Below are 11,952 nucleotides of genomic sequence, written 5' to 3'. Positions count from 1 at the left end.
GGCCGAGAAGTTCCGAATGATTTAACCGTGATAAGAGCAGAGTTTTTATGAAATGGAAACTGTAGGCAAATGTCCGCCTGTCAAAAGCGCCTGTTGATAAATCGAGAACTAACCCGCGAACAAAGAGTAAGCACGTTAAAAAAATAAAAAAGGCAAAACTATGTACACAACAAATCATCAGCAGCTCTTAGCAGGTTGAATATTAATATGTCATGTCACTTTCATATATACTCAGCACGCTCATAATCATGCATATACATTTAAACAAAAACAATAAAAACCAAGAAAGCGTCCCCCCCCCCGACCCCCCCCCCCCCCCCCCAAAAAAAAAAAAAACAAACAAACAAAAACAACAACAACAACAACAACAACATTTGGCCAAAAATCACTACCTCATGCTTGAAGCATTAATTTTGTATATCTTCTGAATAATGTACCCAGCAGAAGAATTAGTATGCCGGATATTGTTTTCTATCATAAATGTATAAAATCCATATTTTCAAGCATAATTTACACTGACCGTATTGGAAATGTCATTAAATTTGAAAGTTGTCTCGGATTGAATGAATAGATAATTGGTTTACTTTTGGGGTTTTAAAACGTCAATATCGAGTACAAGGCAGAAAACTGATACGAAAGTAATATAGATATTAGGCAAACATTGTCATCTATGTCACTTACTTCTTCAACTTTCAAAACATTACCGTCAAATTCATGTAAATAATTGAAACAGATTTATTTTGAAATTAAGGGATATATTGACAGTGTGCATTACTCAATGTAGTTGATAAAAGGAGGAAGTTTAATGTCAATTACTCGACACGCAGTTTTTATTCGCATTATTTATAATGCTGATATCTATTACAGATAATTAACCTTAAACAAAAAAGAGATTAAAAGATATCGGAAAGTGTTATACGAAATATACAACTGTTTAGTCGATATCATTCATTTACGCGTTCTAGTTTTTCATTTTATATGAGAAGGAAAAACATGTAACTATTTAAGCAAATTTACACAAGGCGAATTACAGAAGCTTTAAGTGTATTTGATCACGCAAAAATATCTTAAATAAAAAACACTTTCAGTGTTTTCATATGGTGTGATTTACACAGTAGTCATGCAATGTGGAGATTTCTATGAGGCTAAATTATGCTAATTTGTTAACAAAACTTATTAGAACCAGGATAATGCTGTGGGCATCGGAGTTACAGACACGATGAAGGAGTTCAGTGTATTGTTCACGTCTGTTCTACCAGTCCTCATTGTTTTAGAGTTCTGGGTAAAAAATTCTAATGGCAGCACAACGTCTCTTAAAGTATCGTTTTTAGCCTCAACAAGTGGAATTAAAGGAAAATCGAAATACTTCGCGGGTGCATTTTTTACAGCTTTGGATTATATCAACAACAATAAGTCGATATTACAAGGGCATCGCTTGGATTATTTGTTTAACGACACGCGCGCGAACTCTATTGACGCAATCAACATTATGACGTCACAACTGGGAAATGACACAATTGGATTTATCGGCCCTGATGAAATGTGTCAGTGTGAGGCTACTGTGGCAGCCGCATGGAACCTACCCATGATTGGATATGTAAGTCACATGTTTTGAAATACTTAAAATTATCACTTAATGATACAATGCAGGACGCTTTATTATTATTTTTTTAAATTATTATCATTATTATTATTATTATTATTATTATTATTATTATTATTATTTATTATTATTATTATTATTATTATTATTATTATTATTATTATTATTTATTTTTATTTTTATTTTTATTATTATTATATAAACTATTATTAGGATTCCGATTCCAATTCCGATTCCGTTTCTGATGATGATTATGATGATGATGATGATTATGATGATGATGATATAATAATTTATTATTATTATTATTATTATTATTATTATTATTATTATTATTATTATTATTATTATACAGAACAACGATGTGGATGATTTGCTTTATACATACACCTCGTGAAAAGATATTTGGTTAAAATCATCAATTTTGCACTCTTATTCAAAATCAATACATACACATAACAAACATAAATTTTGAGTGATAACCTTCAACTATTTACTAAATAATGCATTGATGGAAAATATTAATTACTGAAAACAAGATTGTAACCGTGTATTTAACATCAGAAAGCGTACAGATATTAAATGATTGGTGAATGCTAAAAGATTTACTGTGATCTACTATACATTTTTAAGGTAGAAATACCGTGTTTTATTCACATTTATTTCAAGTTAATTTCGGTATCCTTCATAAGAACCATTGTTTTCGACATTTATCATCCTTAAGGACTGTTAAAACAATATTATTAATCGTGGTAAATCTTATTTGGAAGTAAGAGTGCATCTTTAAATTAACTACTTCTATTACATTTAAAAACGGCACTCTCGATACTAAAGAACCAAAACGACGAGTTTCCTTTTATAACTCAATTTATAACTGGAATCTAGTTTAAATACGTTTCTGACAGCATCTTTTATCGAGGTCATATTGACGTCTTTAATTGGATTTGCTACCGAAAAGCAATGAACCGTATACACATGGAATGTGGCTGGAACGAAGACTGATTGTAGGAAGATAATACAAGATAATACAACATAAACATGTCCGGATATCACGCAATGAGGATAAACTTTGAATTAAAATGAAAGAGCATGTACATTGCCACAATAATGGTTTTCTTCTTAGTCTAAGGTTGGTAGTTTAGGTTGGTTCCGTATTTTTTTACCCTTTAATAACTTTTATATGAACTTGAAGAGGAAGTAATTGAAAACATGCGTTTTTGAAAGCGCCACCATGAGCATGATATTCAATGTTGATTGTATTAATTAAAGAAAGTATTTAAATAAAACGCTGATATTGAGCCATTTTAAGGCCTATATAATTTTCTGAGCCACCTCAATATTATGAATGAGAATGTCAGATTAAACAAAAATCCTAAGCTGAGAATACGAAGGCCATTATAATCTTCTCTTTTTGATATCCTCCAACAAACCTTTTTTTAGTTTGATAGAACCAGAGATATTGGATCTTTGATAGAACACCATTATTTGATGTAAAAAATCATACATCGTCGAAATTCTGACAAATTGAAATTGGTGTCCTTGAAAAGGGTGATGCCCCCGTCCTACATGTCATTGACGTTCAGGATGTGTATGCATCTGCCAGTCCTCTACGCAGTGTTATCGATAAGTTCACCCCGTGCGTAAGAGAGCTGAATTTCAGCTTTTCACTTGATTTATGAATGTTGTATATGTTAGTTAAAGTTAAATGTATTTAAAACGAAACATGTTTTAAGATTTTGAATGCGGTCGTGTGGTTTTGATGATCACTACGTGGCATGCGTGACAGCAATGGTTACTACTTGTAACGAATAGCAGGGCTTCAATGGACAATATACATGCAGAAGTTAACAAAATGCAAATCATGGAATAAGGCATAGCTCTTTAAAATATGCCTTGATTCTTTGTTATCCCTTGAATATAGGAGATGTTTCTGTCTTGAAATTGTTTATGTAACTTAGATATAAACAACCGGCGGCAAACTTTTACTTTTTCCCTTGGCAAATTTCCAGATGTTTGATCTTTTCTTCTGCATAATAATTGCACAAGATTGCATGGAGACGCAGCAATTAACATTCCGTCCATCCTAATAAAAGAGGAAAGACAGTGGCATGTCATCTGTGACATTTGCATAAAAAAGGGCCACACGTATTATTTTGAAATAAAGTTAATAATCATTTAAATTTTACATGAATCAAAACAAAATCAAAAGAGAATGTTATTTAAAGGTACTATGCAGTGACTATGTCAACACCGTTGATTTGGCTTAAGATATGTCTATTTATAACGTCTGAACTGAAAATTCCGAACTTTTGCGAATATTTACGATGTAGTAGCCGACTAATCATATTCGCATATTGTACTTTTCCGATATTGTCCATCATCGGGAAAGTCCGGTTTCTCATTCGTAAATTTTCGTCGTGACGTCAGAGTCGTTACTCGTCTCCGCCATATTGTTTATTTACATTGAAAAGAACGACACGGATGTTAGTTTAAGTGTGGAATATTAATTAGTGTAAACAATGGGACGGTCTCGGTGTTGTGTTGGGGGATGTAGCAATGTGCCAGGAAATGGAATTAGTCTGCACACATTTCCCAAAGAAGAGAAACTCCGGAAACAATGGATTCGTTCAATTCAGATGACTGGGTCTGAGTGTTCAAGGGCCGGATGGCAAGGTCCCTCGAAAAACGGTTCCGCAAATGCACAGCTTGTGTGTTCTGAGCATTTTGAGTTGACAATGTTCACGATGACTACCAGAACTAAATGGAGTCTCGGTCTAGCCTATAGAACTGCTTTAATAGACGAAGCTATCCCCACATTATTTGGCGACAAAGTTAGGAAAAGCAACCTTGACCAAGTCCAAGCAAGACCGGTAGTGCGCAAACGAGAAGTGAGGAGGGTATGTTGCACATTTTAATATGTTAACAGGTTTATTTGACTTAATCAGTCAACATTTCAATTTAGCCCTTCAACTTGGATGGTTAGTATTTGTAAATAGACCTGAGCAGAACACTCTTTTTAAAATGTATACAAATTAGTGCATACTGAATGTATGTGCAAAACATGTATGTCAGGACTTATTTGTAATAAATTTTTTTATATAAATGAATCATGAATAGACATACATTCATGAAAAAGCAAGATCTGACTGTACGATATGAAAACGGGTTATACTGCTACCGTTTGATTTAATCTGTATCTTCCAGAGGCTCTGTAAATAAAGGATGATGAACGCATTGTGTTTATTTTGCTCATGTTTTTTAGGCATATTATAAGATTAAAATAGTTGTAAAGTTGCAAGTATGGTTCATAATTTGTCTTTCATTTACTGGATTATATTGCGGATATATAAAAAAAACTTATGGTATAGAAGTATTAGTGAAAGAACCTTGAAGATGCTTTATAAATGTTTTGACTTTTAACATCTCAAGTTTGAGTAAAGGGTTATTGTATATATATACCTATAAAAAATCGCTTCCCCTTCAGATACTGAGTGACTACAACCAGAAAGGCCAAGTTGATAAATCAACTGCTGTAACGTATACAGATGCTGTTCCAGATTTATCTCCTGTTAATCTAGTATGTATTTATATTAGTATTCATTTGTAGGATGTTTAAAATTTCAATGGATTTTCTAGAGTTGTTTGGGATTTTTCCCTCTTAAATCATATACACCCACCATGAAATCAAATTGCAGTTTCATTTATGGAAATGAAGTGTACATGTGTGTAATTGTTTCCTTAAAAACTATTTGTATTGAGTATATATTATCAATACTAATGGGCACTTTGTTCCTTTCATTAGGGTGACATGACCGCCAACCCTCCATCCACTGAGTTTCCAGTTGACGCAGTTGAATTAGACATGGACATGGAGTTGGACAACAGTAAAAGAACTGTCATGCAGGTAATATTTATTCAAACACTTATGTGATGATCATTTAAAGGCACTTGTCTTTAAAAAGGAAGGATTATAGGGTCAATTACTGATATTTACAGTGGTCGAAATTAGCACAAGCCAGCAAGGCCTGCACTGTTAAAATGCTTTCTGGGCTTGCTCAAAGTCTGAGTTTTATACAGCAGAGCTTGTTCAAAGATGTAATGCCAAGCAGTGATATGTGAATTCGGGCTTGTGCATCCAAAAGCCTTATTTCGATGACTGTATTTAGTGTGCAATAAATATTTTGATATCATTTTCAACTATCAATGTTTTTTATGTAGAGCGCTGAAATACCACCTCCCGTTGACCAGTCTTCAACAGTAGCCTCAGCCCTTAACCTTCAACAAGACCTAGAAACTCACAGTACTGATGCTAAGATCCAGTCAAAGGTACATATAGAAAATCGTTGATTTGAAACAAAGACACCAATAAAAACAAACCTAATTATTATCAATTCGAGATGCTGATTGTAAAGGGACTATACACCAGATTGGTAAAGAATCTTAGCACAAAGTCAATAATTTGGTACAATGTTTTACCCTTAGATAACACAACTGTAAAAAAAAATGGACCATAATGCAAATAAAAAATCGAGGTAGAGACTAGTTTCGGACTGGTGTGGCCAAAATTGCAGTCCAGTGTCATATCCACTGTGCTACCAAGGCTTACCATGAACAATTGAATATCTGAGCTATATACTGAATTTGGTAATATCACGTGATAACATTGGCTAATCAATCATGCATAAGAATGAACTATGTGATGCATTGTACACATTGATACCATGTCTAAGTCAGTGTTCAACAAGTTTTCTTCTTTTTTTGCTATTTCATCATACTGTGTATATCTCCATTAAAGAGAATGTCCTCATTGTTATGTTATGTTCCAGTGTATAGTAAAGCAGCTTTGGCAATTACTTTTTAAAGAAGTAAACACCTTTATTTGTAAGTTGTACATATTAAAGGTATTCATATATGTTCATGTGAACATTTATTGTGACTGTTGGCATTACTATGTATTATTTCAGAAATCTTGTGATGATTCCCTGAAAAGGAACATGGGTAAACTCAAACATACAGAGATGAGATCAATGAATACCAGCAATAAGAAGGTAATGAATAATTTGATTATTGTTATCATTTTCTTTCGGTTTTAGCTTATGAGTTTATATGGAGGGTGTTACACAATATATATGTTTTAGTAGCACCCCTACACTTTCATGAAGACCAGCTTGTGAACTACGATGTCTTTTTGTAATTGTTGAAAGCTAACAGATAATAAAATATTTCCTATACATATGTTTCGCTTGCATTTAAAACTTGTTATATGATTTCAAATACAAACAAATGTCTTGATCTTGTATTTTAAGCAATTTAGCCATATTTCTAAAAAAATATAATTAAGGTTTTCATAGTAGTTAGAAGGTGCCATTCTAACCAAGATTTTAGTGCCATGTGCCTTTTCCGCAGCACCCTGCCCTTTTAAAACTTGAAATTACCACAAGCACAGCTGACATGAAGCCATGCTATGTTACAATTATAGAAGATAAAGTCCAAATAATGCATATTATTCCAGATAAGCTACAAAAACTATCTGACTAAGACAGTCTACAATTTTTAACATTTTTCAGGCCTCATGTGCATGTCCAAAGTGTTGTGTAACAACTGCTGTCCGGGGTACCCAAGTGAATCGCAGGCCACCGCCAATTAAGCGAAAAACTAAAGGTAATTCTACTTGTGTAATAAAATCCATATTATGCAGCTGTCAAATTGCTGGAGGTTGAAAATCTGACTGCTTAAAAGTTTCATTTCAAAGTGCAGAAAGGTTTGTTACATTGATCAAGCTTTTATTTCTAATTTGGGATCAAAAGCTGGTTGTGTTCCACAAGTATAATTTCTTCTTACCTGACATTATTTTGTAAGAATTTGTTAGGTTTTCCAGATCAAATTTCACTTTAGTGATGGCATATTATGCAATTATGAATAAAGCAATTGGACTCAACATATATATATTTACACATTTATCTATTCTTCAATTCAGGGACAGAGACTGTGATGGAACACCACATCACATACTCCACCTCAAGTACCCAGTACTGTGACAGTGACATTGCTGATGAAAAGAGCCTGACACCTGCCTGTTCTGAGGTCCCTCCTGCTCCACACCTTCTGGCTTTTCCATTACCAGCCCCAGTCCTCGCCTCAACTCCTGCACGGAAGAAGGGCAGGGTTGTTGTTGAATCAACACTCAACAAATCCTTCATGTCCACATCATCCTGGGGATATACTGATGATGAAGCCATAGATCCGGACTATGAAACAGAAGCCTCAGTGTACAGTGACTCAGAAGATGATAACCCAAGGCAGTAAGTTATGCCTTCATAAATAAACCTGTTAAGTCTTTGTCATATATAACTTCAGTATTAAAGCGCATCTTTATCATTATGCTATATCATTCCCACCAAAATATTAAGCCAATGTGAGTAGTCAAATATGTTGTAAATTATCCACATAGTGCTACTTGAATTGATTCAAATTACTTCCTTAATCACTGGTGCATTCAATTTTTTAGCATTTCTTGATTCCTCATTTGTCTGCAATTGACAATTTATAAAAGCATAATGTATGCTGTCAGAACTGAAGATTAATTGACATAAGAACATTCATCTTTTTCAGGGCAGATGTACATAAGCAGAGGAAGTTTCTTGTTTTTGAAGACAATCTTTTAGAACTGTTCAACAGATGTGAAATGTGCCATCTCCCTACCAAAGGCAAAGTCTGCAATGTCCAGGGATCAGCTATGGCCATCAAACAAGTTTGTGAATGTGGACACACCAGGCGATGGGAGTCACAGCCCAAAGTTAGAGGTGTTCCTGCTGGGAACATTCTTCTTAGTGCTGGCATTTTGTTCTCAGGATGTTCACCTTCGAAAGTGCTGCGAATTTTTGAGTTTATTAATGTATTAAGTATTAGTCTTTCAACTTTCTTTAGTCATCAAAGAACTGTATTGTGGCCAGCAATTGAGAGAGTGTGGACAAAGTGTAATGACCAACTGATAAGTGTCCTTCTAGACCGCGAAGAAGAGCTTGTGGTTGCTGGAGATGGACGTTCTGACAGCCCGGGACACTCTGCAAAGTTTGGTGTATACTCCATGATTGATATGCACACCGGGAGAGTAGTAGCCATTGAACTTGTGCAGGTTTGTTAATATTAATAAACTTTTCAAGATATTCAGCCATTTTAAGTCAAGCAACATTGGCTGTCAAATGAGTGGTTATTATTGCATCATGTGTCTCTCCAAATGTTTGAAGTTATCTGCTTGGGGACATTGCCATGTATTTTGGGTCTGAAGCAAGATATAACATGACATAATAGTTGATCATACGATGCCTTCTGTTGTGTGTAAGACCAATGCATGAATGCCAAAGGTTGATGTCAAACAGAATTGGGGATATTTTAGAATAACTAGTAATTTTGTTGACTTTTCAAGAGATGTATTCATTATTCTTGAGTAAGATTGACAAAATATTGCATATGATTTGGCAAGAACAAAAACATTCTGTAACTTGATAACATAATAGTGAAGGCTGGTGCACTAGTCCTAGTTTCTCAAATAAGATGATGGTAAATAAACATACAACTGCCTTTGATTATTACCTTTTTGCCTAGTTTACATGAGAATATATTGAATTAAAGTCCAGGGTGTTTATGTAAAAAATGTCTTCACTGGTTTAACAGTTACATTGTATGAATATTGATACCACGGTGATTTAGCAACATGATAATTATTTATTTCTGCTATCTTTTTCAGTCCAATGAAGTGAAGTCAAGCTACCATATGGAGTTGGAGGGCCTTAAGAGAGCAACTGACAGTTTACGCAGATGTGGCCTGTCCCTTGCAGAAATCATTACAGACAGGCATCTGCAAATACAAAAGTGGATTAGAGAGAATTTACCTGGGACTGTCCATTCCTTTGATGTGTGGCATATTGGAAAAGGTAACACATATTTTGTTCAGCTGTGGAAACATACATGTATTACCGTATCTAGGGTTAAATCATAATGATTGACCTAGATTGTCAGTCTATAAGTCTCATGAATGCTATAATAGCATGTTGGAAAGCCCACCTACTTCTGACAAGTGCTAAAGATGAGCAATTGTTATTGTTCATTATCAGACAAAGTGTGGTTAATTTCAACCAAATTTTGCTTAAACAGTCACAATGGGGAACCAAAGGATCTCATTTCAAAACATTGTTCATTTCATAAAGAAGACTTTATTCTTTAGTGATCATTTCAAAACCAACATGTGATAAAAAACTTAAACCCAACATTTGGCTTATGATACTTTCCAAAAGTTTCATTTAGTACATATTTCACATACTCTTACTATGTTTCAGCTGTGAAAAAGAAGCTCCTTGCACTGTCCAAGGAAAAAGACTGCAACATAGTCTGCAAGTGGATGAAGAGTATCACCAATCACCTTTATTGGTCAGCCGCATCATCCCAGGGAGAGGAGGGCTCCATGATTGCAGCAAAGTGGACATCAGTGGTCAACCATGTTCAAGACATTCACACTGGACATGGTGACCTCTACCAGCAGTGCACCCATGGTCCCCTTGAACCCCGAGAATGGTTAAAAAAGGGCTCAAAGGCAGCTGCCAAAATGGAAGACATTCTGCTAAACAAGAGACTGTGCAAGGACATCAAAAAGCTGTCCACAGGATTTCAAACGTCAACACTGGAATCATTTCACAGTGTAATCAATCACTTTGCACCAAAAATGACAGCATATTCCTTCCACGGACAAATGTGTCGCCAATACTTGGCGGCCCTACATTTCAATGAAAATGTGCAAAGAGGTAAAAAAATATCAAAAAATGGAAAGTTCAACCTGAAGATAGTATTTCCAAAATATAAGGATGACTTTTCAGTCAAGTTTGTGAATGATGAAATGACCTTTGGTTATGTAAAGGAACTTCTTGACATGTGTATAGAAATATGTGGTGAAAAAAACAAACTGTCAACCCCAGCCCCACCTCCCCTCACATCAGGGAAAAGAAAGCCAACCAAGGTTGAGGTAACAAGGTGTTTAGGAAAAAACAAAAGGTTGAAATATTAGTGTAGGGGAAATAAGAAAAAACATAGATTGTGACTGTTTGAATATATCCCAAGATTTGTCAACAATTTGGCATTTTCCTTTTTTAACACTACATGTATAACCTGTATCTTAATTGAATATTATTTCCTGTAATGGTGGTTGTTTCTGTATATATGCATGTATAATCTAATGAATCTTTGTGACAGTGGAATGGTTTTTTTGTATTATACTTTCACTAAAGTTTTGAATATTGTTACTTAAAAATAACTTTATAGTATCTGTGTAATATTAGCAATACCTTTTTTTTCTTATCCAGCCTCTTGATCAGGTTTCAAAAGTTTAGATTGATTGTTTTCCTTTGTTAAGTGCATGTTTGCCATTCTAGTCCTTGTTTTCTGTTAATTCAATGCCAGAGAATTGTTGTACATATCATTTGGTGCTTTTATTGTTTGAAATAACAATCATCCTTAATATAAATTACAAACCTAAACCCATACCACATCTTATTTTTCTTTTAGTCCCCTACCGGTTTCATCGGACGGGGCTCAAGGTTTACCCTCAGTCCGCCCACAAAAATCTCAGTCAGGCAATAACTCAAAAAGTATTAAAGGTCAATGATCTTAGTAAGTGGAGAGGCAATATGCATGTTAGTTTAATTTTTTTGTCAGACAAAGTTATGGCCCTTGATTTTAAAACTATAGCCAATTTGAACCTGTGATAGGGAAAAAAAGAATCAAAGCCAAGTTAAATGAAACATATGTGGAAAGAGGGCAGTGTGTAGATAATACACATTTGTTTATTTTTTTCTTCAGGTAAATGTATGCCGAGTTATGGCCCTTGACTTGAAATATAAAAATATAGCTGTTGATGGAAAAATTATCGGTCCTTGGAATACTAAAAGAGTTCTCTAGCTAAGTTGATGAAACTTGGTATGTGGATAGATAGTAATATGAAGATTATGCACGTTAGTTTATTTTTTCATCAGAGCGAGTTATTGCCCTTGACATTAAAGATATAGCCAATATGTTCCTGTGATAATTCAAGAAGTATCAAAGCTAGTTCATGAAACTCAGTTTATGGATAGTGGGCAATATGTCAAATTAGACAAAGTGATCAGTCGATTTTACAGCTAAAACTGTTGCATTGCGATGGATAAAGTTTAATGTAGTTGCCATTATGTCCCTATCACATGGGCTGGGGCGACTCAAACAACTTTGAATTATTTGAAGGATATATGTTAAAGTGCTCTTCTTCAAATTACTTCCACTAGTAAATAATTTGTCAGACAGACCCTTTAATTGTTGTCATTACA

The 11,952-nt window shown here is 34.4% G+C and overlaps 2 protein-coding genes across 5 annotated transcripts in view; both read left to right on the top strand.

Annotated features, from left to right (window-relative positions):
* Positions 1-981: 981 nt before the first annotated feature.
* Positions 982-11,952, top strand: part of LOC128208159 (guanylate cyclase 32E-like) — a 107,165-nt gene continuing 96,194 nt past the window's right edge. For all 3 annotated transcript variants that reach the window (XM_052911571.1, XM_052911573.1, XM_052911572.1), the window contains exon 1: positions 982-1,597. In XM_052911571.1, coding sequence (XP_052767531.1) covers positions 1,220-1,597 — 378 coding nt within the window. In that variant the 5' untranslated portion in view covers positions 982-1,219. The remainder of the gene's footprint in view (positions 1,598-11,952) is intronic.
* On the top strand, positions 3,830-11,136 carry LOC128208160 (uncharacterized). Of its 2 annotated transcripts, none has more exons than XM_052911574.1 (10): positions 3,830-4,500; positions 5,088-5,180; positions 5,406-5,507; positions 5,822-5,929; positions 6,568-6,651; positions 7,171-7,264; positions 7,581-7,905; positions 8,216-8,738; positions 9,351-9,537; positions 9,940-11,136. In XM_052911574.1, the coding sequence occupies exons 1-10, from the start codon at positions 4,123-4,125 to the stop codon at positions 10,659-10,661; spliced, it is 2,616 nt and encodes an 871-aa protein (XP_052767534.1). In that variant the 5' UTR covers positions 3,830-4,122; the 3' UTR covers positions 10,662-11,136. The 2 variants fall into 2 exon arrangements, with proteins under 2 accessions (XP_052767534.1, XP_052767535.1); XM_052911575.1 differs by lacking the exon at positions 3,830-4,500 and adding an exon at positions 4,540-4,901.

Source organism: Mya arenaria, chromosome 11, assembly GCF_026914265.1.
Source record: "Mya arenaria isolate MELC-2E11 chromosome 11, ASM2691426v1".
NCBI classification, from domain to species: Eukaryota; Metazoa; Mollusca; class Bivalvia; order Myida; family Myidae; genus Mya; species Mya arenaria.
The sequence above is the reverse complement of the archived record's forward strand: the minus strand, read 5'-3'. Positions and strand labels throughout refer to the sequence as shown.

What these genes read in the sequence shown, in the direction of transcription:
- LOC128208160 (XM_052911574.1), top strand. Translation starts at nt 4,123, where the DNA reads ATGGGACGGTCTCGGTGTTGTGTTGGGGGATGTAGCAATGTGCCAGGA. An exon ending in GTAAAAGAACTGTCATGCAG is followed by an intron (nt 5,508 to 5,821) that starts GTAATATTTATT and finishes TTTTTTATGTAG; the next exon opens with AGCGCTGAAATACCACCTCC. An exon ending in AATTAAGCGAAAAACTAAAG is followed by an intron (nt 7,265 to 7,580) that starts GTAATTCTACTT and finishes TCTTCAATTCAG; the next exon opens with GGACAGAGACTGTGATGGAA.